The sequence below is a fragment of the Engystomops pustulosus genome, chromosome 4, assembly GCF_040894005.1.
Source record: "Engystomops pustulosus chromosome 4, aEngPut4.maternal, whole genome shotgun sequence".
Classification (NCBI taxonomy): Eukaryota; Metazoa; Chordata; class Amphibia; order Anura; family Leptodactylidae; genus Engystomops; species Engystomops pustulosus.
This window is the reverse complement of record NC_092414.1, coordinates 215,616,093-215,638,262: the sequence shown is the minus strand read 5'-3', so window position 1 is coordinate 215,638,262 and position 22,170 is coordinate 215,616,093. Positions and strand designations below refer to the sequence as shown.

The window sequence follows — 22,170 nt, the reverse complement described above, 5'->3', positions numbered from 1 at the left end:
GTGCTGGGAAGCAGAGGCACCATTAGGTTTCTAACACTGGGACCAATTCCAAGCATAGCCTCTATACAATGTTACAATGTGCAGTAGTAGATCCAGAATATCCCCTAAACTGTCAAAAATACTTTATTAGAGTAGGGAAAGGCGAGAAGGAAGACTACAAGACTACAAAGTGCTCATAGAGTAGAATTAGTCTCATAAAAAAATCTAATGCTCAAGAGGGATTAAAATGAGGTTCACCAGATATAGTTGTGCTATGATTACGCACAACTCTAGTATTTCACCTCGTTGTATTACTACATGGTGTAAGAAAGGATTTGTGGCTTATTTCATGAACAATAATAGATTTATGTTTGAGGTTGAGAAGTCAGGGGAAAGTTGTTGGCAAGTTATTGGTGATTGTATCTAATGGAGGTTATTAATTAAGGTCCAGCTGGGTGGTTAACCACTTGAACAAGAAAGTCGATAGGGTCACTGCTACCTCTAAAACATGTTCCACCACATTGATCCTGCCTAGTCCATTATGTGCTGTATGTCAGACAGCTGGGGGGTGTCACAGTATTACTGAATCCAGCGACCTAACACTTCATCTGTCTCCTGTAATTATTAAGAACTTGTGCCCTTGAAGACAACTTTTTGCAATCTGGTTTGAGGTAGATGTCACTGCATCTTTGGTCTTGGCTTTTTTAAAATTCTTTAAATGATTATGTAATATATTCTCCATTTTATGATGCTTTTAAAAAATTTTCAAGATTCTTTTTAGCACTTCAATAAAGTTGTCATCAAAATAGGAGACTTCAAGCCTTCGCTGGCCTTTAGTAAACAGGACATTTGGAATTGCTCATCCTGTAGGCCATCTGGGACTTCCCACAGAAATCAATGAAGATCAAAAAGAAAACCTGTGGTTTTTGGTGAGCGTTGTTAAAGTGTAAAATGCTGCTACACACTCTAGCTAGGCCCAAAACCAGCGGTTGACTGGGAGTACCAGAAATCAAAGACTACTACACAGCAGGAATACTAGACCAATCAAAACATTGGTGGAGGGTCTCCGACCAGTGGCGTAACTAGAAGAGGGTAGGCCCCAGTGCAAAGTCTGTGCCAGACCCTTGACTATAATGTATGGTTTATAGTAATAGCCCTCTCATATGGGAAAGTGACACCATAAGAGCCCCCAAAACCTCTTGGTCCCAGATGCAATTGCAACTTCTGCAGCCCCTTAAAGTTACGCCCCTGACTCCGACAACAACAAATGGTCATCAAAAGAACAGTGTTACAACAAAGGATTCTCATTTTTTGGCAGATACAATCACCTACTTCCCCTTTGCTCACAATGATCGAGCATGCCAGGTACATGGGGAGTGACGATCCTAAAGTAAATGGGGGCCCATGCACATTGTGAGGTTCAGGTTAGCTCATCACTAGTCATGAAACTGCTTGTAATTCAATAGGGTGCTGAACACAATATAAATACTTAGGAGGGAGATATAAAGATATAAATTTCATCAGTTATTAATAAGGGTCTCACAGTTTTTTGATTAATGGATATGGGAGGGCGGTAGAGGATTTTATATTTGATTTGTAGATTTAGTATTAGACGTGATAATGCAGGCATACGGTAGACTCGAGCTGAGCTATAACCAGTCAAGTGTGCCTTTGTCCATCATGCAACTTTTTGAATATTTTTGCTAATTAGGATGAGGATTGGGTAAAGAATATTCTTCAATTTCAAAAAGCAGAGTTTTTATTAAATGTCACACATTGTATATTTCATATAAAACACTGACAACAGAGGTACAATAAAAGTAAATCCCAATGGTCAATTACCCAAATTTTTCTGTTTGCCCATCAGTTTCTCTCTTGAGTTCATGTTGGGTCGAAATACAATAATGAAACATTTTGGCAGGAACATACAAATAACCAAACCCCATGATGATGACTGGATAGCAAAGATTTCCATGGCCACCATATATTTCCCCCGTGAACTGAGAGATGCCGGGATGTAGGATATCCAGACGCTAAGGAAGGCCAACATGCTGAAGGTGATGAACTTAGCCTCATTGAAGTTGTCTGGTAGCCTTCTGGCCAAGAAAGCAACAATGAAACTAATGAAGGCCAGAAGACCAAGATAAACAAGCATACTCCAAAAAGCCAATGGTGAACCCTCATTACACTCAATGATTAGTACTCCTGTATTACTTTCCGATTTCACTTCTTGGAAGGGAGGAGAGAAGGTCAACCACATAATACAAAGAAAGATCTGAATAAGGAGACATGAGATGACTATGAGATATGATACACGGGGACCAGTCCATTTTCTTAATTGACTGCCTGGTCTTGTGGCCTTAAAAGCTATGACAACCATAATGGTTTTTGCCAAGATGCAGGAGACACAAAGTGAGAACACAACACCAAAAGTCACTTGCCTTAAAAGACAATTCTCAAACTGGGGGTAACCAATGAAGACTAAGGAACAAAGGAAACAGAGCGTTAAGGACAACAAGAGAAGACAGCTTAAGTAGTAGTTATTCGCTCGAACTATGGGCGTTGTTCTGTAGTAAATAAAAAGTCCAAAAATGGCCACAGGAACCAATGATGAGGAGATGCTTGTTGCCGTCAAGGTGATGCCTAGTGGATCCTCATGTGAAAGGAATTCTTCAGTCTTTGGAACACAGTGATCCTGGGTAGGATTTGGCCACATATCCCAAGGACACTTGTAGCATTGAAGGGAATCTTCAAAGAAAATTCAAAACCTTGTGTTATATGGGTAGACAAGTTAAAAACTGATTATGGGCTTAGTATTTTTTGTTTCCTACCTGTTTGGTTGGATATCTCGCCATAAGTACATGGGATGCATTGAAAACAGCATAAAGGTTTGCCCGTTCTGGCTGCTTTCCTGAAGCCTGGTGGACAACTGGGGCTGCAAACCGAAGCAGGAACCTTGAAAAGATTTTGAAGAATATTTGAGAACAATACTACACAATATACATATAGTACTGCTGCTGATGGTTTATTAAATAAAAAAACATGGGCAATCTCCAAATTCAAAATTCCCATGCCCTTACATGCTTTGGAATATCATATTATTGATGACAAGGCATAGTGTTATACTTCAGGGGTTATTTATCATATGCCGGCTCTCGTGCCGTGGTGTCCGATAGCTCCGCTGCTGCTCTGTCGCGGACGGCTCCGGCCTTATGATGTATCCAGCGGGTGGCTGCACAATGGTTATTCCTATGCCAGGCAGGGCATAGGGGTATAAAAATTTGAAAGCTGTAGTAAGTGCACCACCCACTCCCCTCCTCTGGCTGGCAACCTTACTCTTCATGCCTCTCCACGACCCTTTGGCGTGAAGGAGGCGGAAAGGGGAAATAATCACAACTGCTAGCAATAAGCTATTATTTGCGATTATTTCAGGGCTTCTACGCCACTGGCGTGGCGCAGAAACCCTGGTGGGTACCCTCAATCCTTCTAAACATACAATAGGCTGGCTTTTACACCTCTTTAAGAAGATACCGGAATGTTCTTCTCTAGAGGAGGCCGGGGGGAATCATCCAATAATGTTGTTATGTGATATTTCATTGAAAAAGCTTTTTCCCGCTCTGTACATTTACAGAAAGTCATGTCTCTATGACCAATATAGTTAACTTTGGCTGTTTATAGAAGAAACCATAGCATCAATGGGCCAACTATTCAGCTCCACATCACGTATTGGCATATGAAGTGTGTGATTCACACAGGAAATATGTTCCTTATGCTCCACACCTCATGTCTCCATCTACCCTGCCATATTGATTGTGAGCCCTCACATGCAGGGTCCTATTCCACATGTTTAGTTTTTCTCTTTTGTACTTACATTTGTTCACGTCTTAATATAACGTATGTCAATGCTCTATAAATACATAATAATAATATATTTCCAGCAGAGGCCAAGGTAAACTTGATGAAAGCAGAGACTTCATTTTAAAAGTGGTCACAAACCTGACAAAAAATCAGGCAATGTTTTTTGGACCCTTAGGACGGGTTCTTACTCATACTCAGTGGTCCAAAATGCATTACCTGATTTTTTTGTCATGTCTGTGATGACTTTTATTATGGATTATTGAAGTCTGCTTATCAAGTTTACCTTGGCTTGTTCTGTATATTTCCATTGTAGATCACACATTTCTTCTCTCCTGGTATAGGTCAATATGTCTTCTTCTCTGAGCACGACCATCATGACTACAGTACAATTGTTTCCTTTTCTGCTATACAGAAATATATCATTATTTATTTTTAGAGTAATATTCATTCCATTAAGCTTTAGATTTGAGGTTACATACTGCCCTCACCTGTCTGATGTACCAATTTTCCCATTCCAACGTTGCCTAGCCTCCACTGAGGCCCGGCGCCAGCAACCGGATTAATTGTACCAGTGTCGCTTTAAGACACTGGTACAAACGATCACGTTCCGGGTCGTAGGACAATGGGGCTATGTAGGGCGGAGACAGTGTGGCTACTGGAGGGCGTCCCACTAAGGCTGTGTAGCACAGGGGCCTACTAAAACCTGGAGCCGGCCCTGCCTCCACCAGTCTCATCTCGTTGCTGCTCTTATCCATATGGGTACTCTCTAGCCAATCAATGAACACAATGATATCCTTCTACCTCGACCTGGGATTGGCAGCAGAGGTAACATAGTCCTGTGTTGGAGTGTCTGCAAGGCAACGGGGAGTAAGGACTGGTCAGCATCAGAACAAAATTTTTGAACTAAAATTCTTTTGCTGGACAATCCCAGTCGCTCCTTACCATTTCAATAGCCCTACTTGCTCTCAGTAATTAGAGATTTTTGTCCAACTTATTTGATTCTGAGAATCTTGGTAAAAAAACCTTTGGGCACTGGCCCATCTCTTACATTTGGGCTTGGCAAAATAATAATTGCCGATAATCAGAAGACCACTGTGGTCAATCTGTGGTCCCAACAAACACTGGTTATGGGATCCTACCTAAATACTGTTGATAAGCAGTAATCTAGTTGCATTACTACCCAGAGAGCATCAATGCTGTGAACAGCTACTCTGTGGGGGTGCTAGTCATTCAAGACCTTTAAGTTCTATTTATAGATTTTCTCTAATTCATGAAAGTGCTTAAAATTTGGCATGAATAAACAGGAAAGTCTAACCAGTATATCCATAGACTCTCACCCCAGGTCCTTCAGTCCTCCACTCTATATGACTGGCATTAATAGAGAAGACATTCCCACTGGTTATACTGGTATCGTAGCTGCCCACTTTGACCTGTCGGAGTTGCCCTCCTGGGCTTAGCTGCCAGTTCACTATGTCATACGCAGCCGGTGGATCTCCATTTTCATTAAAGAAGAGTTGTCTTCCATTGGACATGGTCAAACGTAACTTCTTCATGTAGTGCAATAACTATGTGGAAATGAAAGGACCATCTTAATCAAGCAAACACAAGCAGCATAACCTCTTTCTACCCTCTCACTGCCTATTTAAGTCATGAAAATGAAAAACAAAGCTATACCTTAAAATGACAAACAGTGCTTGGAGATCTTTGCCCAAAACATCCTAAACGCCAAGGGTAAATTACCATGATTGAGGTGTAGCAATTCTTCCAAACTTTGGTAAATGCTAAAGAACTGTATGGTCTGAAATATAGCAGATGATGTCCATGTCTTCTTAAGCTATGTCTTATTGTGCTTACCGACTTTTTGGAAGAAATATAGCAATTGGCTTTCCAAAATGTCTCATCTTAGTAAATGTGACCCAAATTTACTAATAGTGCGAGTGCCCAAATTCCATGAACTGAATGTACTAATTTTTTTCAGGTGCAATCAGTTTAACGGTCATGCTACATGCTTATGTTGACTGGTCCGAATACTCAGTAGAACAACCCTTTCTGCACACAGTTTTGTGTTGTGACGTGCCTAGTGCATCCACGAAACAATACTAGCGCAAACACAACATAAATAACTTCATAAAAAAGGTGCAACCAGTTTGTATTTATGTGCAGTCTACGCCTGAAAGTCTTTAGTAAATGTAGCCTAATTTCACCATTCTTCTGTTGACCTTGTACTAACCTGCCAAGGCTCAAAAGAGTCAATATCGGCACACAGCCCATTGGTAAATGGTCCATATCCTTTCTTGCATTTACCCAAATCATCCAAAGCTTTTGCAATGACGTAAACTGCAGTATAGATGTTGTATGTGACCCTCAGACTAGAGATATCATTGTAACTGTTCCGGATGTTCTCAAGACTTTCTTGCCCGCTGCATTTTTTAATCGATGAGTTTGAAGGAACTTGGAATTTACAGCTAAAAACTTCCTCCCAGAATATCTTTATCCATTGATTTCCTATGAGCATGGAGGGATTGATCCTGTTGAGAAACCCTCCAAATCCTGGCATGCTTCCACTATGGAGGGCAAAACCAATGGTCCCGTAAAGAAGTCTTGAGTATTTACTTACTGACAAGAATGCTGAGGTAGCCCAAGCTTCACTGGCAATCCATACTTTCCCTGTGACGTTCTGCCTCAACATCTCATCTAGAAGGTAGACTAAGTCTATGTCAGTCGAGAAGATGACCACCGCTGTGGCTGTTGAATCCTTAACAACCCGAGCAATATTTGGGGCGTTTCGATCTTGCTGGCTAGAGATTATAGTCTCTGTGAAAGCCACACAAGCTCCAGCTTTTAGTATGTCTCTCTTAATCATCTGGATGCCTTGCTGGCCATAATCATTATCAATGGCCACTAGGCCAATCCAGGTCCAACCAAAGTGCAAAACCAGTTGTGCTAGGCCCCGGGACTGAAAGGCATCGCTGGGGACTGTTCTGAAGAATGAGCGGAACTGGATGCGGTCACTGAGGAGAGAACTTGTGGAGAAGTGACTGACCTGTTGGAAAATACAAGAATATCATGAGTACCACCAGCAGCAGTTATTAGCTCACAGATACTACAATAAAACCTATTATTCAGATAATCACCACTCCATTCCATTAAGTGGTTGTCCTGGTATTAGGAGAAATCGAACATTAGGCCAGGCACAAATCTTATGAGTCCAGTGTATTCATGAGAAAACCATTTCCCCTTCCTGTCCCTGCCTTATCCTTGTCCTCTCCACAGTGATTGACCACTGGCTTCTGTGTATCTGGACTCATAAGCTACATCTTCAGAGTTCTCTCTCAAGGATTCCATTTACCAAGGTGTTTTTGTTAGCAGTCTATGTGTGCTACCATACTAGGCTATCCTTACATAGCAAATTGTAGCCTTATAATTTTTTATTAAAGACACTGGGATATTAAAAAAAGGGAAATCCCATGAGATCTGCTCCCCATAGAAAATGCGGCAAAGCATATTTAACTTTAAAGATGTGCAAATGAACTGCAAGTGCTTCAAAGGAAGCTCATTTCCAGTGCTGCTGGAGCCCAGAGGGGCTCTAGTGATGTCCCCGGGGGGACTTGCAGTTCATTTGCATATTTATAGAACTTGAAACCTTAAAAAAGAATTTGCACTACAGATCCTGCATCTCGTTTTCAAGATTTAGATGGTGCTTTAGTAATTACGATCCAAATGGTAGATTTCCTTTGAGGTTGTTGTTGCCCCAGTGCTAAACTTACTTGTGGATATCGGTATAGCCCCAGTATATGAGCTAAAAGCATTGTGTAGGTAGATATAGAATGGCCGATCACTGCAGCCAAGCGAGTGTCCTGCTCACATCGATAATTAGGCAGAGGACCATATCCAGTCAACAGTTGCAAGGTTCCTGATACTGCCCTCTGGAGGACTGTACAAGAGTCAAAGATCTGGAATCCTAAGGTGACATTGGGCAAGAAATCTGGGGAATTGTTGATTTCCTCCACTGCAAAATGCACGGCTTGGACCCGCTGGTAGTTTTCAAACCTGAAACTAAGAACAATTAGAAATTTTAATTTTTTTTCAATCCAAAATAGAGGTTTATACTAATTATAGAGGGACCCCAGACCTCCTCAATATTGATAGGCAGGAACTAAACTAGACTAAACTCTCTAACCCTTATCCTAGCCCTGCTGTGACGTGACTTGGGCCTCAGTGAGGACTTCACAACTGGACCACCAACTTCTATGTGATATTTATAATAGTGGTCCATTTTTATGTCCGGGTCTTGAGATGTTTTATGGGGGACACTGTTGCTTCAGGTACCAATGTAAAAAACAATTATAAAAAGTCTATTGAGTAGATAACATCCCACCATAAGATAAGAGAGAAGTCTTACGTCTTGCAGAGGGCAGCGACAGGTCTCTCCTTGAACGTTATCTTTGTGAATACTTTGTCCACATGCACAGGCACCACCACCCCGATCATTATGCTGCCATCCAGGGCCATACCATCGAGCTCACTGTTGCTCAATCTGCAGCCATATTCAGTGCAATAACAGCGGTGTAAGATGTACGAGAATAAGAGAAGCCACATCATCTGCGACAATACAGAACGATCATCGGTGGAGAAGATATTGCATGGGTCCCACCTTTACATAAATTCCCTGGAAGAGAGTTGTGGAGAATTGTGTGATTATCCTAGATGGTAACAGCTTAGACACATCACTAGTATCTAATATCACATGACTAATATCATGGCATCATAGTAGTTGAGGTTGAAGCAAAACTAGGGCCCATAAAGTCCAAACTTTATCCCTAAAGTTCTCCTCCAGAGGACAAAACATAGAGGTGATGGCAATAAGCCCATAATGGGTTTTTTGTTCCCTTGCTCTAGAAATTAAATCTGTGGATCATTGTCCCTCAGACAGAGAATTTCTGGATTACATATGTGGTGCCACATTCCTCTTGGTGGTCACCCTTCCATTGAACAAACCCGTTACTCCTCACATATGTCCACCATGAAAAAAACATGGCATTTTTCAAAATTATTTCCACATTTTTCCAAAATTTTGAGGCACGTGATGTATGAGAGGTGAAGTGTCTCTGTCTTTCCTGCATCCCTTACTTGGTATTTGGAGATGTTGCTACTGAGTTGAGAAACCACAAAAGAAGCCCTGGATTCACGGGTCAGTGTCTATGAGTTTTCTATAGATGGTCTCACGTATAGTCTAGATCAAGGACACTGTGTTTGAGGATTGGACCATATACTTTATAAATGCTACATGACAAACTGTGTATGTTATCCATAGCATAACTATAAAAACGGTGTAGCCAATGTATCACTTGTAAAGCAACATAGGAACATGGAATGGATGGAACATTGAAGAACTTGGTGGTTCCCCAATGCATTGTATGTCATGTCTTTATGGTCTGTACCAATGTAGGCACTTAGAAGCATCCAGCAAGACAGTGGATGCCATGGATATACAATTAGGTCCCTGAGTCTTTCAATACCTCATATTAAAACATGGTCCCCATTATACTTAAAGGGAACCTGTCATCAAAATTTGGCTTAATAAACCACTACCAGTTTGTTGCAAGCAGCTGAGCAGCTTCTAGATCATGTTTCTTTCATGGCCTGGTATGATGTCATCATCCAGAAAATCAGCTTTGAAATAAGATGTAAATTGGTTTTATGAAGTCAAGGAGGTGGAGATTTTAACACTGAAGTCAAGGTTTCCCTTCCCTAGAACCCCTCCTTGACTGTTATTGGAATTAATAACAATAACTATAACTTAATAATAATAATCATGGTCCTTCTTCCAAGAACATCATTGACCCGATCTCCTGAAGTCCGGCACATGATGTCAATCACATGGGAGGAGGTGTTTAGAGGCAGGGAGAGCTTGACTTCAGTATTAAAGTTCACACCTCCCTTACAACATCTCACTTCAAAGCTGATTGCCTGGATGATGGCACCAAGCTGGGCCATGAAAGAAAAATGGAATTGGTTTATTGGGCCACTTTCTGATGATGGGTTCCCTTTAATGCTTAAAGTAAAGGTAAGGATCTTCATATTTTTAAATACTGTATGAGAATTATTCACTTTAATGGTGGGGTATGGGCAGAAAGCTTGAAGGTGACATCACAGATCAGTCTGAGAGGATGTTAGGCCAAGTGTCATGGACTTGATTTTTGTGGAATACGTTTTAAGTATTTCCTATACATTAATGTCCTAGATTTCTCTACCCTCCTCATCTTGTCCCATCCACATGATACAGAACCTGTACCATAGATACAGAGTCTCGGAAGTATATCCCCTCCAGACATGATAATATTACACCTCGGTGTACAATCCACTTACCTCATGTCTCTCTCACGTTCTGCTCGTTATCCACCCTCACTCTTTATATGAGACGCTACCGTCCATCCGGGGAATTGGCCTGTCTGTCAGAGATGGAAGTGGGAATTTCTCTACAAGCTCATTCCCAGTTCACACATTAGCGTCTTCCAATTTACTGTAATTAAATATAATGATTAGAGATGAGCGAGCACTAAAATGCTCGGGTGCTCGTTATTCGAGACGAACTTTTCCAGATGCTCGAGTGCTCGTCTCGAATAACGAGCCCCATTGAAGTCAATGGGAGACCCGAGCATTTTTCAAAGGGACCATGGTTCAGGAATAAAATGTGTTATTTAATTGAAAAAGAATGTCTTCTGATAAGTAAGCAGATGTATGCAAACATCTGCAATCTATTCTTCACTGTTCCGCGTGTATATTATCTCCCGACAAGTTAACAGATGTGAAGAACAGTGAAGAATAGAAGAAAAACAGTGACCACAGGATCATTTAAGAGAAAAACACAGTGAAAAACACAGTGAAGAATAGATTGCAGATGTTCGGCACATCTGCTTACTTGTCGGGAGAGGAGATACGCTGTCCCGGGATCCGCTCCTCTTCTTCCACTGAAGTCTCCCCGATGTCTCCCTGCTGCCCGATGTCTCCCTGGTGCCCGATGTCTGCCTGCTGCCCGATGTCTCCCTGGTGCCCGATGTCTCCCTGCTGCGCGCGATGTCTCCCTGCTGCGCGCGATGTCTCCCTGCTGCGCGCGATGTCTCCCTGCTGCGCGCGATGTGTCTCTGCTGCGCCAGATGTGTCTCTGCTGCGCCAGATGTGTCTCTGCTGCGCCAGATGTGTCTCTGCTGCGCCCGATGTCTCCCTGCTGCGCGCGATGTCTCCCTGCTGCGCGCGATGTGTCTCTGCTGCGCCAGATGTGTCTCTGCTGCGCCAGATGTGTCTCTGCTGCGCCAGATGTCTCCCTGCTGTGCGATGTCTCCCTGCTGTGCGATGTCTCCCTGCTGCCGTTCCGCGTGTATCTTCCGACAAGTAAGCAGATGTGCCAAACATCTGTAATCTATTCTTCACTGTGTTCTTCACTTAAATGATCCTGTGTTCACTGTTTTTATTCTATTCTTCATTGTTCTTCACTGTGTTTGTTTAATTAAATGCTCGATCTCGAGCAGGGGAAATACTCGTCCGAGCAACGAGCCGTTTCGAGTACCTTAATACTCGAACGAGCATCAAGCTCGGACGAGTATACTCGCTCATCTCTAATAATGATATAACAAGACAACGAGTTGTGTGAGCCGAGGGATCGTCTGCCTTTTGGACAGGATACAACGTTCTCTCCTATAATCCAAGATCGGTGACCACACATATACAGAGGCTCCTGAATACATCAACTATTAGCCCATTTATTTTATTATTGTTTTCTTTATCATTTCTAACGAACCCAGAGTAAAATATTATTATTATAGTAAAGAAAAGCTCTCAAACCGGAAAAATAAACAACTCACAAGGTCTTTGGTGTCAGAATTTGACTTGTGGAGTTGGGATCAGGTTTGGGTGGACTTGGAAATAGAAACGTAATATTCCACCTCCTGGTTCCAAGTGGAGTTTCAAGGGGAGTAAAATATTCCTATAATAGCTGAAGATGTGAACTCATTATCAACCTATCCCAAAATCCCTTCCTCTGCAGCTCATGTCTCCTCTACACTTCACTTCCTGGTGTCTCCCGACAACCATGAAATCATTGGAGATGCCAATATAACAGACAACAGGTTGTGGATCCCTTGGTCTATCCCACTGGTTTGGTTTTGGGCCCCCATGGAGCCCATATCACTGTAAACCTCCAGTCTTCACCCTCTTGCCCCTATAGGGATCTGGAAATCTTTGTGCAGGGATCTTATAGGATGGTCCCGTTTTGGATAGCAGATGGGTTAGAGGACATGGGTGTGAAGCATAACTGGTCAGGCAATGCAGTCACAGTCCAGATTTCAGCGCAGACTACAATCCAGCAGTCCAGCAGCAGTTTAAGTAGAGTCTGGGTACAAGGCAAGGGTCAGGATGGGCATTAACGGTTTCAGGGTGCCATCTTGCTGTAGTCTTCATGAATGGATCAGGAAAGCTCAATGGCAGATAAAAAAATGAGGTAAACAAAGTAGAGGAAAGAAATCAGATAACAACAGAATCCAAACTTTGTAGAGACCTAGCAGCCAAGGGGCACAATGCTCAGGTAACCTTCAAGGTCAGACAGGAATTGGCTTGCTCTGCTCAACACCATCTTTGTAGAGTCTTAATAATAGGATCATGGGTGACAAATGGGTGCTTATTCATTTGTGTCTTATGGTGGTTTATTAGTTATTTTGTTTACCTGATCATTATTAGTGATGTGTGGACACATATTAGTTTGAACCCACTTACATGTCATCAATGCTTCTCGCCACCATAATGTGGATGATCGCCACTCCCCATGAAGTCATTGGGGAACGCCAATCCTCTCCAAAATGGGGTCATGCTGCGTGTGCCGGTGTTCATGCGCCGGATAAATTTACGTACTGCCGGCAACTTTGCCAATGGCATTTAAACAGCTGCCAGCATCGGTCGCAGGCTTTTCCGGCTGTTGATTGGCCCAGACCACAACTTCTGACGAAGGACCCAAACCTGCCAAAGTTTGCACATAACTGAACTTTACGGTTCTGGTCTGCTCAACACTAGTCAATCCTATTCAAATAACAATAACAATCAAAGCCACTATACAATGTGCTGTAGTAGATCCTGAACTTTTCCCAATAAATACAAAATGGGTCAAAGTTGGCGGCAAGTTATTGGTTGTTGTAACTAATGGAGGGTGTTAGACCTCATGGTGGTGAAGAGGCTGAGCTATAAAGGTGTCTAGTCTGGAGGATGTGGTAATGGTGATGTCATCAGGGTTCCTCGTGGTTAACCACCTATACAAGGAAGTCAGTATGGTCATAGCAGCCTCTAATGCATGTTCCACCACATTGCTGCTGCCTTATTCATGATGTGCTGTAAGTCAGGCAGCTGAAACTATCACAGCATTAGTAAATCCAATGGCCTAATACCTTACCTGACTGCTCCTGTGAACAAGTGGTGCCTGTTGTGACAACTTTATGCAATCCGTAAATGTCACCACATCTTCCTTCTGCTAGGTAGTAATTACATTCATGATAATGTAATAATGAATCTCTGTTTCATTGGGTTTTTTTCATTTTTTTTAATTTGGATGTCTAAGCAGTGAACTGGTGTTAAAATAGAGAATTGGGGTACACGCTCTGAAATTGGGTGCAGAATACATACTCAGGTGTTCTGGTTCAGGTTTCTGGATCAGGTTAGGGTTCTAGATGAGGCTGGATACAGTTCCAAGGTACAGGTTCCCATTCAGGCTGGGGTTCAGGGAACAGGTTCAGGCTGGGGATCCAGATTCAGGTATGGGTTCAGGTTTTCTGATCAGGCTAGGGTTCAGGGGTACTGGCTCAGGTAGGATACAGGCTAAATACAAGTTCGGGGTTTCAGGTCCAGCAAAACACAAACAAACAGAAGTACTGCAAGTCACAGGATAAAGTATAACCAGCCGGGAGTAATCTATCCAGCTCCTCTACACCCCCGTGCAGCTGAGTGTTTATACCCTGCATCACTCATCACAGCTCAGACTCAGGCTACCTGCACACAACGAGGAAAGAAGAAAGTGTGCTTTCTACAACGAGCACATCTCCTTATTCGCCTCTATAGACTCATGCGCACAGATGGGAATCTCACTGCCCGAGATGTAAAACATACAGCAGGTCCCATTCCTGCTCGTTTTTGAGTCCTAGGCAGTCATTTTCAATTTTTATCAGCACACAAGTGAAGATCACCCACAGATGACGCATGAAATACAAATAAAGGTCCACAACACCCTTGTTTGCATCCCCTATCACCACATACGTCGTATGCAGGTTGCCGGAGGGTGCAGTCACACGTGGCGTTAACGCAAGAATTGTGAAACTCAATACAACAGCGGAGAAGAAGAGATTTGCCTAATTACATTGCTGTTAACATTTTCTAAACATAACCATTAACACATGTGTTAACATAGCATTAACAAAACACATAGATTGGGGCAGATTTACTTACCCGGTCCGTTTGCGATCCAGCGGCGCGTTTTCTGCGCTGGATTCGGGTTCGGCCGGGATTCATCAAGGCAGTTCCTCCGACGTCCACCAGGTGGCACTGCTGCGCTGAAGTCCGCTGGAATGCCTCGAAATACACCAGCCTATCCAGGATGAAGGTGAGTGAAATTTTCGCGACACAATTTTTTTTAAAATGCAGCGGTTTTTCCGAATACGTCGGGTTTTCGTTCGGCTGTCGCGTGCATACCGGCGCCGATGCGCCAAATTCCGATCGCGTGCGCCAAAAACCCGGGGCAATTCAGGTACAATCGGCGCAAATCGGAAATATTCGGGTAACACGTCGGGAAAACGCGAATCGGGCCCTTAGTAAATGACCCCCATTAACACAGAGACTTGTGTGGTTATATGGGATGTAAACAAGGGCATGCAAATGTTCGTGTGCAAGGAGCCTAATGCCTCTTTCACATGAACGTATGCTCGCCCAAAGTATGGAAAAAAACATTCTTGTCAAAGGGGCCTCACACTGAGGTCCAGGCTGATCCATCCTGCTTTCCAGGGCACAGATACTGCCATGAGTAAGAGTGCATAATGCACTCGAAACGCATAGGCAAAAAACCTTGGTCCTCATCGTGGACGCAATGCTGGAGCGTATGTAACTATATCATTGTCATCATTGGCGCCAATTAAAAACGTCTAAAGACCTTTTCACTATCTTGCGCTGGATCGCTGTGTTGTCTTTGGATTTCTCAATGCTGCGAGGCTGCTTCCATTCAGACAGTCCTGATAACAGTTTATCAATCGCTAATCCTGAAGTCCCACAGAAATCATTGGTTCACAAGATGAAATCATGGAGGAGGACTGCAGAGACATCACCTCATGTACCTGTGGTTTATGTTGATGTAAATAGTTCCCTGCAGATATTGAGCAGTGTATGTGCTACACTTGGCCTTAGTGTAAAGGGATTACCCATAACAATGTGTTATCATGTACAATGGCCATATAATAAGTGATAATCGTAAGATCACTGGTGGTCAGACAACTGGGACCTTTATTAGAGTTGAATGGTGGTCAATAGTGTTGAGCTGAGCCGAACTGAAAAGTGTGGATTTGCACCAAACTTTGTGGGTATAGGTTCCAAGGACCCCACCTCAATTAGAAGTTTGGGTTCGTCTCAGCACCGATTGCGGCACAAACATACCGGCGGCAAAGGGCATCATTTGGGAATGTCGATTTTCCCCAAAATGGCGGTGCGCATTGCCGCAGCCATTTAAATGCTGCTGGCAGTTATGACCTGCACCAGCAGCAGTTGTGGGTATTACCGGTTGGGGTCTGTGTTTGGTTACTGAACCCAGACCCAAACAGGTTTTTTAAATTCTGAATTCTTATTCATACTGTCATCACTAGTGGTCAAGTGCGCACACTACTATTACCACAGGGCACTTAGAGACCCCTGCTCCGATAGTAAGTGACTCAGGTTTAGCTGTAGTAGACACACTTGGGGGAGGGCCCATAAGTCAGGGATGGTTCATAGGTCCCCCAACCACAAACTTCAAAAGGTGGGCCCCTTTGTCCACCCGTGACCCTGCCAGTGATGGTTACCCACAGACTCGTGTCATTCCGTCATCCTACTGCAGCGGCGAAGATGAAAGGAGGAGCACTGGCAGGTAACTAAGCTTATTGTTTCACAACTGGCAACTATTTATATGAACTAATTATGGGTATTATATATATTGGATAAAAACTGATAGGGAGCCATAGGGGAGCACTGTATATAAAAAATAACTCAAGTAACAGTCCCTATTATAGGTATTTTCTATAATATTTACGGTATATTTGTTGGAACTTTTATTATTCTATAGGGTGCTAAATACAATATAAAAATATAGGAGGATACTGTGTCCTTTAGGGCATCGGGCAAGTATAAGATAGAAATGTTGCCAGTTATTAGTAATGCTCCAACAATTAAAGGAGGTCGGGTAGAGGCTTTTTGCATGTTCCTATTAATTGTTTTATTATGTGACACACATTTTATATTTGACTTAAAGCACTGAAAACAGAGCTAAAAATAATAAAAAAGAAATCCTGTTATCAATTACCAAGATTTTTCTGTTTCCCCATCAGTTTCTCTCTTGAGTTCATGTTGGGTCGGAAAACAATAATGAAACATTTAGGCAGGAACATACAAATAACCAAACCCCATGATGATGATTGGATTGCAAAAATCTCCATGGCCACCACATATTTTCCCCGTGAACTGAGAGATGCCGGGATGTAGGACATGCAGACGGTGAGGAAGGCCAACATGCTGAAGGTGATGAACTTGGCCTCATTGAAATTGTCTGGAAGTCTTCTGGCTAAGAATGCAATTATGAAACTAATGAGGGCAAGAAGTCCAAGATAGACAAGCATTGTTACGGTCGGGTAACACAGAAAACAGGGGATATTGTGCCCTGAGCTTGCCCCAACCTCTGTCCCTTCCTATAGCCCCACCACGCTAAACCGTGGGGCGACTACTTGAAGACTCGAAATACACTGGATAAGTGCGGGAAGGGAAACACAAACAGACTGACAAACATAAAACACAAAAGAGTGGTAAACTAGCCGGAGTCACAACGAGAGGGTACGTCAAGAACAAAGTCAGTAAGCAAAGAGTCAATGTCAAAAACTAGCCGAGGTCACAACAATTCAGACACAGAGCAAGTCAAACCTAATGCAGAGAGCGAGTGAAGAAAGGGATTTCAAACACTGGCACAGGTGACTAGTGAGGCCGCAATTTATGCAGCCAGAACCTGATAGGAGCTGGACAACTACTGAGAATTAACCCCTCATGGTGCAGAATAACAAAGCACAATAGCAGGCACCATGCAGAGGTACCACAAGTCTCAGCAGTTCAGAACACAACTCCTAGACAGCGCGAGATCTTAGCAGCCGCTGCCCGGGACGAGAGGAGGAGTTTGCGCGAATACGCGCCGGAGTTTGGAGAACGCTGCTAGCACCACCAGAAGAACCAGAAGTACCAGCATTCTCTCCAGCGAACCTGACAGTACCCCCCCCCCCCCCCTGACGGGGGGCCTTCGGACCCCTAGATCGTAATGATAGCTTCTGAGGATAGGCCTGATGAAATAACCTGAGTAACCGCGGAGCATGAACATCTCTAGCCGGAACCCAAGACCTATCCTCAGGACCAAAACCTTCTTCAGGTTCAGATCTTTGTCCTGCTAAAATTTGAGAGGAGAGGTGGGAGGAGACAGCTGCCAACACAACACCTGGAGACAAAATATTACTGTCCGTAGTCTCTGGAAGCTCAGGAGTCCCGAAGCTACGGGACAAGGCATCAGCCTTCACATTTTTTGACCCCGGTCGGTAGGTGACCACAAAATTAAAGCGAGAGAAAAACAAGGCCCACCTAGCCTGACGTGAGTTCAAGCGCTTAGCAGTATCCAAATAAACTAAGTTCTTATGATCCGTGAGCACAGTTCGGATGAAGAGCTCCCTCCAAAAAGTGTCGCCAGACTTCAAACGCCCACTTGATGGCAAGGAGCTCTCGATTACCAATATCATAATTCCTCTCACAAGAAGAAAACTTTTTAGATAAATATGCACAGGGTCTGAGTCTGGTAAGAGTGGAGGACCCCTGAGACAACACTGCACCTACTCCAACCTCGGAGGCATCTACCTCTACAACAAATGGCTGAGAGAGGTCAGGTTGAACCAAAACTGGGGCTGACGAGAAAGCCGCTTTTAGAGTTTCAAATGCAGAGCAAGCGGCAGGAGACCAATTACTCGGATCAGCACCCTTACGGGTTAGATCCGTGAGAGGTTTGGTGATCACGGAAAAGTTCTTAATAAAGTTCGATAATAGTTAGCGAAACCCAAAAAACGCTGTAAGGCCTTAAGATTGGTAGGCCAAACCCAGTCCGTGAGCGCCTGAACCTTTCTCGGATCCATCTGTACATCAGAGGGAGTAACAACATAACCTAAGAAGTAAACTTTCTTGACACAAAAAACACACTTTTCCAGTTTAGCGAAGAGATGGTTTTTGCATAACCTGGTAAGTACTTGACGGAGATGTTGCTAGTGTGAAACCATATCAGGAGAGAAAATCAAAATATCGTCACCATAAACAATGTAATCATGAAAAATGGAGTTCATAAACCCTTGAAAAACCGCTGGGGCATTACTCAAACCAAAGGGCATAAACAGGTATTCAAAGTGTTCCAAAGGTGTATTAAATGCGGTCTTCCACTCAACCCCTTCCCGGATGCGAATCAGGTTATAAGCCCCTCTGAGATCCAATTTAGAGAAAACTTGGGCCCCAGAAACCTGATTTAAGATATCCGGGATCAAAGGGAGAGGACCTGAGTTTTTTACAATTATCTTATTTAATTCTCTATAATCAATGCACGGCCGTAAACCACCATCTTTTTTCTCAACGAAAAAGAACCCGGCCCCAGTGGACGACTCAGAGGGACGGATATGTCCGATTGCCAAACTCTCATCAATATAACTCCTCAGTGACTTCAGTTCTGGTACTGACAGGTTATATATATGACCCTTTGGCAATCTAGCATCAGGAAGAAGGTCAATTTTACAATCAAACTCCCTGTGAGGAGGAAGGACTTGGGACAAGGGTTTTGAAAACACATCTGAGTAATCAGAGAGAAAACCTGGAAGACTCTGATCTTCCGCCACCACTGTACATAATGAAACTCTGGTCAGGTGATCCTTACAGTGAGGATCCCAATACTCCAAGCATACTCCAAAAAGCCAAAGATGAACCCTCATTACACTCAACAATTAGTACTCCTGTATTACTTTCAACCACATAATGCAAAGAAAAATCTGAATAAGGAGACATGAGATGACTATGAGACTGGTCCATTTTCTTAATTGACTACCTGGTCTTGTGGCCTTAAAAGCTATGACAACCATAATGGTTTTTGCCAAGATGCAGGAGACACAAATCGAGAACACAACACCAAAAGTCACTTGCCTTACAAGGCACTTCTCAATCTGAGGGTAACCAATGAAGACTAAGGAACAAAGGAAACATAGCGTTAAGGACAACAAGAGAAGACAGCTTAAGTAGTAGTTATTCGCTCGAACTATGGGCGTTGATCTGTAGCAAATAAAAAGTCCAAAAATGGCCACAGGAACCAATGATGAGAAGATGCTTGTTGCCATCAAGGTGATGCCTAGTGGATCCTCATGTGAAAGGAATTCTTCTGTCTTCGGAACACAGTGATCTTGGGTTGGATTTGTCCACATATCCCAAGGACACTTGAAGCATTGGAGGGAATCTTCAAAAAAGTTAAGAACACAATGTTATACGGGTAGACATAAAGTCCTTCAACATGTTTTAAAAATTGAGATAAAAAAAGATCATCAGCTAAATTTTTTGTTTCCTACCTGTTTGGTTGGATATCTCGCCATAAGTACATGGGATGCATTGAAAACAGCCTAAAAGGTTTGCCGGTTCTGGCTGCTTTCCTGAAGCCTGGTGGACAACTGGGACTGCAAACCGAAGCAGGAACCTTGAAATGATTTAAAAGAAGAACATTTGAGAACAAAATAGTAATAAAAAAAAACCTTCAGGGACAATCTCCAAATCCTTAAAGGGGTATTCCGGGAATATGAACATCTGACACAAAAAACCATAATGATATAAAGAAATGAATACAATAATTCTCAATGTAATTAGTCGCAAAATGAAGCTTAATTAGTTAGATTTTATGATTTACAAAATTTTATGGCCTCTCTAAAGTAGGTGGAGTTATTACTAAGATGGCTGCCACTGGAAACTACAAGTTCCATGATCCTTTAGTTCTTAGTAACTCCTCCTCCCTCTTATGCTCTGCTCCCAGTGATGATCTAACAGACTTTCTTGCTCTGTTACCATAGTAATGATGTGTAATTGCCATCATCACTACACCGGCCATACTGGATGCACTGCAACCAACCGACTCGAGCCAAACGTAGTGGTGATCACATGACCTGCCCAGGCAGGTGCAGAACATGTGATGTGGACATGTGACCAGCGGCCATCTTCTCTCCTGTGTCTGCTCTGCAACGGACCGTGCGGAGGACATTAACGGACTGATTAAAGGGCCAGTGACATTTTAATTCTTCATTATAGTCTATGTCATCAGCATTTTTCTGCTAAGGGGAGCAAAATTTTAAATAACAACTAATTACTAGAGATGAGCGAGCACTAAAATGCTCGGGTACTCGTTATTCGAGACAAACTTTTCCCGATGCTCGAGTGCTCGTCTCGAATAACGAGCCCCATTGAAGTCAATGGGAGACTCGAGCATTTTTCAAGGGGACCAAGGCTCTGCACAGGGAAGCTTGGCCAAACACCTGGAAACCTCAGAAAAGGATGGAAACACCACGGAAATGGACAGGAAAATGCAGGGGCAGCATGCATGGATGCCTCTGAGGCTGCTTAATCGCACCATTATGCCAAAATTATGGGCAACAGCATGGCAATGACAGAGTGACAGAATGAAGCTAGATAGCATCTAAAACATCCAATAATTGACCCTGACACTATAGGGGACGGCATGCAGAGGCAGCGGCAGCAGCGGCAGGCTAGAGAGTGGCATGGCGACATACCCTAAATGGACTCAGGCTTCAAACCAATGGGTGGCAGAGAGGAACCAAAGGAGGTGAGCAAGAAGCGCTGAAATGATTTCCTCTGTGAACAAAAGGTTGACGGTATATTTAGTCGATAACACAGCATGGTGGCGACATAGTGACCAAGTTCCATAACGTATCTGGTGAAACACCCGAAAAATGAGCCTGACACAGCTCGTTTGATAAGGGGACGACATTTGGAGGCAGCCATGGAGAGGACTTCCATGATTAAGAGCGACAGTATGGGGCATCCATATTGTGCTTCTATGATTGCAACTGCAGGTCTCCAGCATGGCGGCGACAGACGCGGCGAGTTCCACTATGTATCTGGTGAAACACCTGAAAATTCTGCCTGACACAGCTCGTTTGATAAGGGGATGATGTGCTGCATATCCTCTCGTGCTCCAGCGTCTGGGGTATAGACAGTTGAAAGTTGCGCATGGAGACATTGGTGGACGCTGTGGAGGCGAAATGGACGGGAAACAGCAGGGGCACCATGCATGGATGCCTCTGAGGCTGCCTAATCTTGGGATGGAGCTGGCGGTCCGCTGCCAGGCGAGCTTTCGCCTGTCCAAGCCCCTGTCTCTCGGCTCCTCCTCACCCAAAATGGGCCTGGGGGCCAGAAGCGTTTACTTTGAAAAAATTATAATTTTCAAAGCAGGCGGGGTCGTTTGAATATTTCACCTAGGAAATGGTTCCATGATTAAGAGCGACAGTATGGGGCATCCATATTGCGCTGCTATGATTGCAACTTCAGGTCTCCAGCATGGCGGCGACAGATGGGCCGCGTTCCACTATGTATCTGGTGAAACACCTGAAAATTCTGCCTGACACAGCTCGTTTGATAAGGGGACCATGTATAGAGGCAGTGAACTAGTAGTAGATTAAAGGTGCTGCAGTTAAAACTATGTTAGTTGGATCTTGGGATGGAGCTGGCGCTCCGCTGCCAGGCGAGCTTTCGCCAATCCAAGCCCCTGTCTCTAGGCTACTCCCCAAACAGCACTTCTAAGAACCTTTTGTATAAGATCAAGTGTAGTAGCGTTCTTATAAGTTTGGGATATGGCGGGTGAGGGGAATGTAAACAGATGCGCAAGAAGCGCTGAAATAATATCGGTAAATGATAAAAGTTTGCCAGTATATTTTGTGGATTACACAGCAGGGTGGCGACAAAGTTAACAAGTTTGATGTGGAATGCCCTGTAATAGCTCTTGGGCGGTGT

The 22,170-nt window shown here is 43.4% G+C and overlaps 1 protein-coding gene across 1 annotated transcript; it reads right to left on the bottom strand.

Annotated features, from left to right (window-relative positions):
• Window positions 1–1,813: 1,813 nt before the first annotated feature.
• Window positions 1,814–19,671, bottom strand: LOC140128585 (vomeronasal type-2 receptor 1-like). The gene is made up of 10 exons (XM_072150284.1): window positions 19,647–19,671; window positions 19,214–19,348; window positions 16,412–16,669; window positions 15,025–15,122; window positions 8,240–8,439; window positions 7,605–7,893; window positions 6,068–6,880; window positions 5,175–5,402; window positions 2,811–2,934; window positions 1,814–2,727 (listed from the first exon to the last, which is right to left on the bottom strand). Exons 1-10 carry the CDS (start codon window positions 19,669–19,671, stop codon window positions 1,814–1,816), a joined length of 3,084 nt encoding a protein of 1,027 aa, XP_072006385.1.
• Between the last annotated feature and the right edge of the window lie 2,499 nt (window positions 19,672–22,170).

Coding starts and splice junctions, on each gene's coding strand:
- LOC140128585 (XM_072150284.1), bottom strand. CDS start 19,671: ATGTTGAAGGACTTTATGTCTACCC. Junction 16,670..19,213: donor TTTTAAGGCCACAAGACCAG/GTAGTCAATTAA, acceptor TTGCATTCTTAG/CCAGAAGACTTCCAGACAAT. Junction 5,403..6,067: donor ACTCTTTTGAGCCTTGGCAG/GTTAGTACAAGG, acceptor ATTTCCACATAG/TTATTGCACTACATGAAGAA.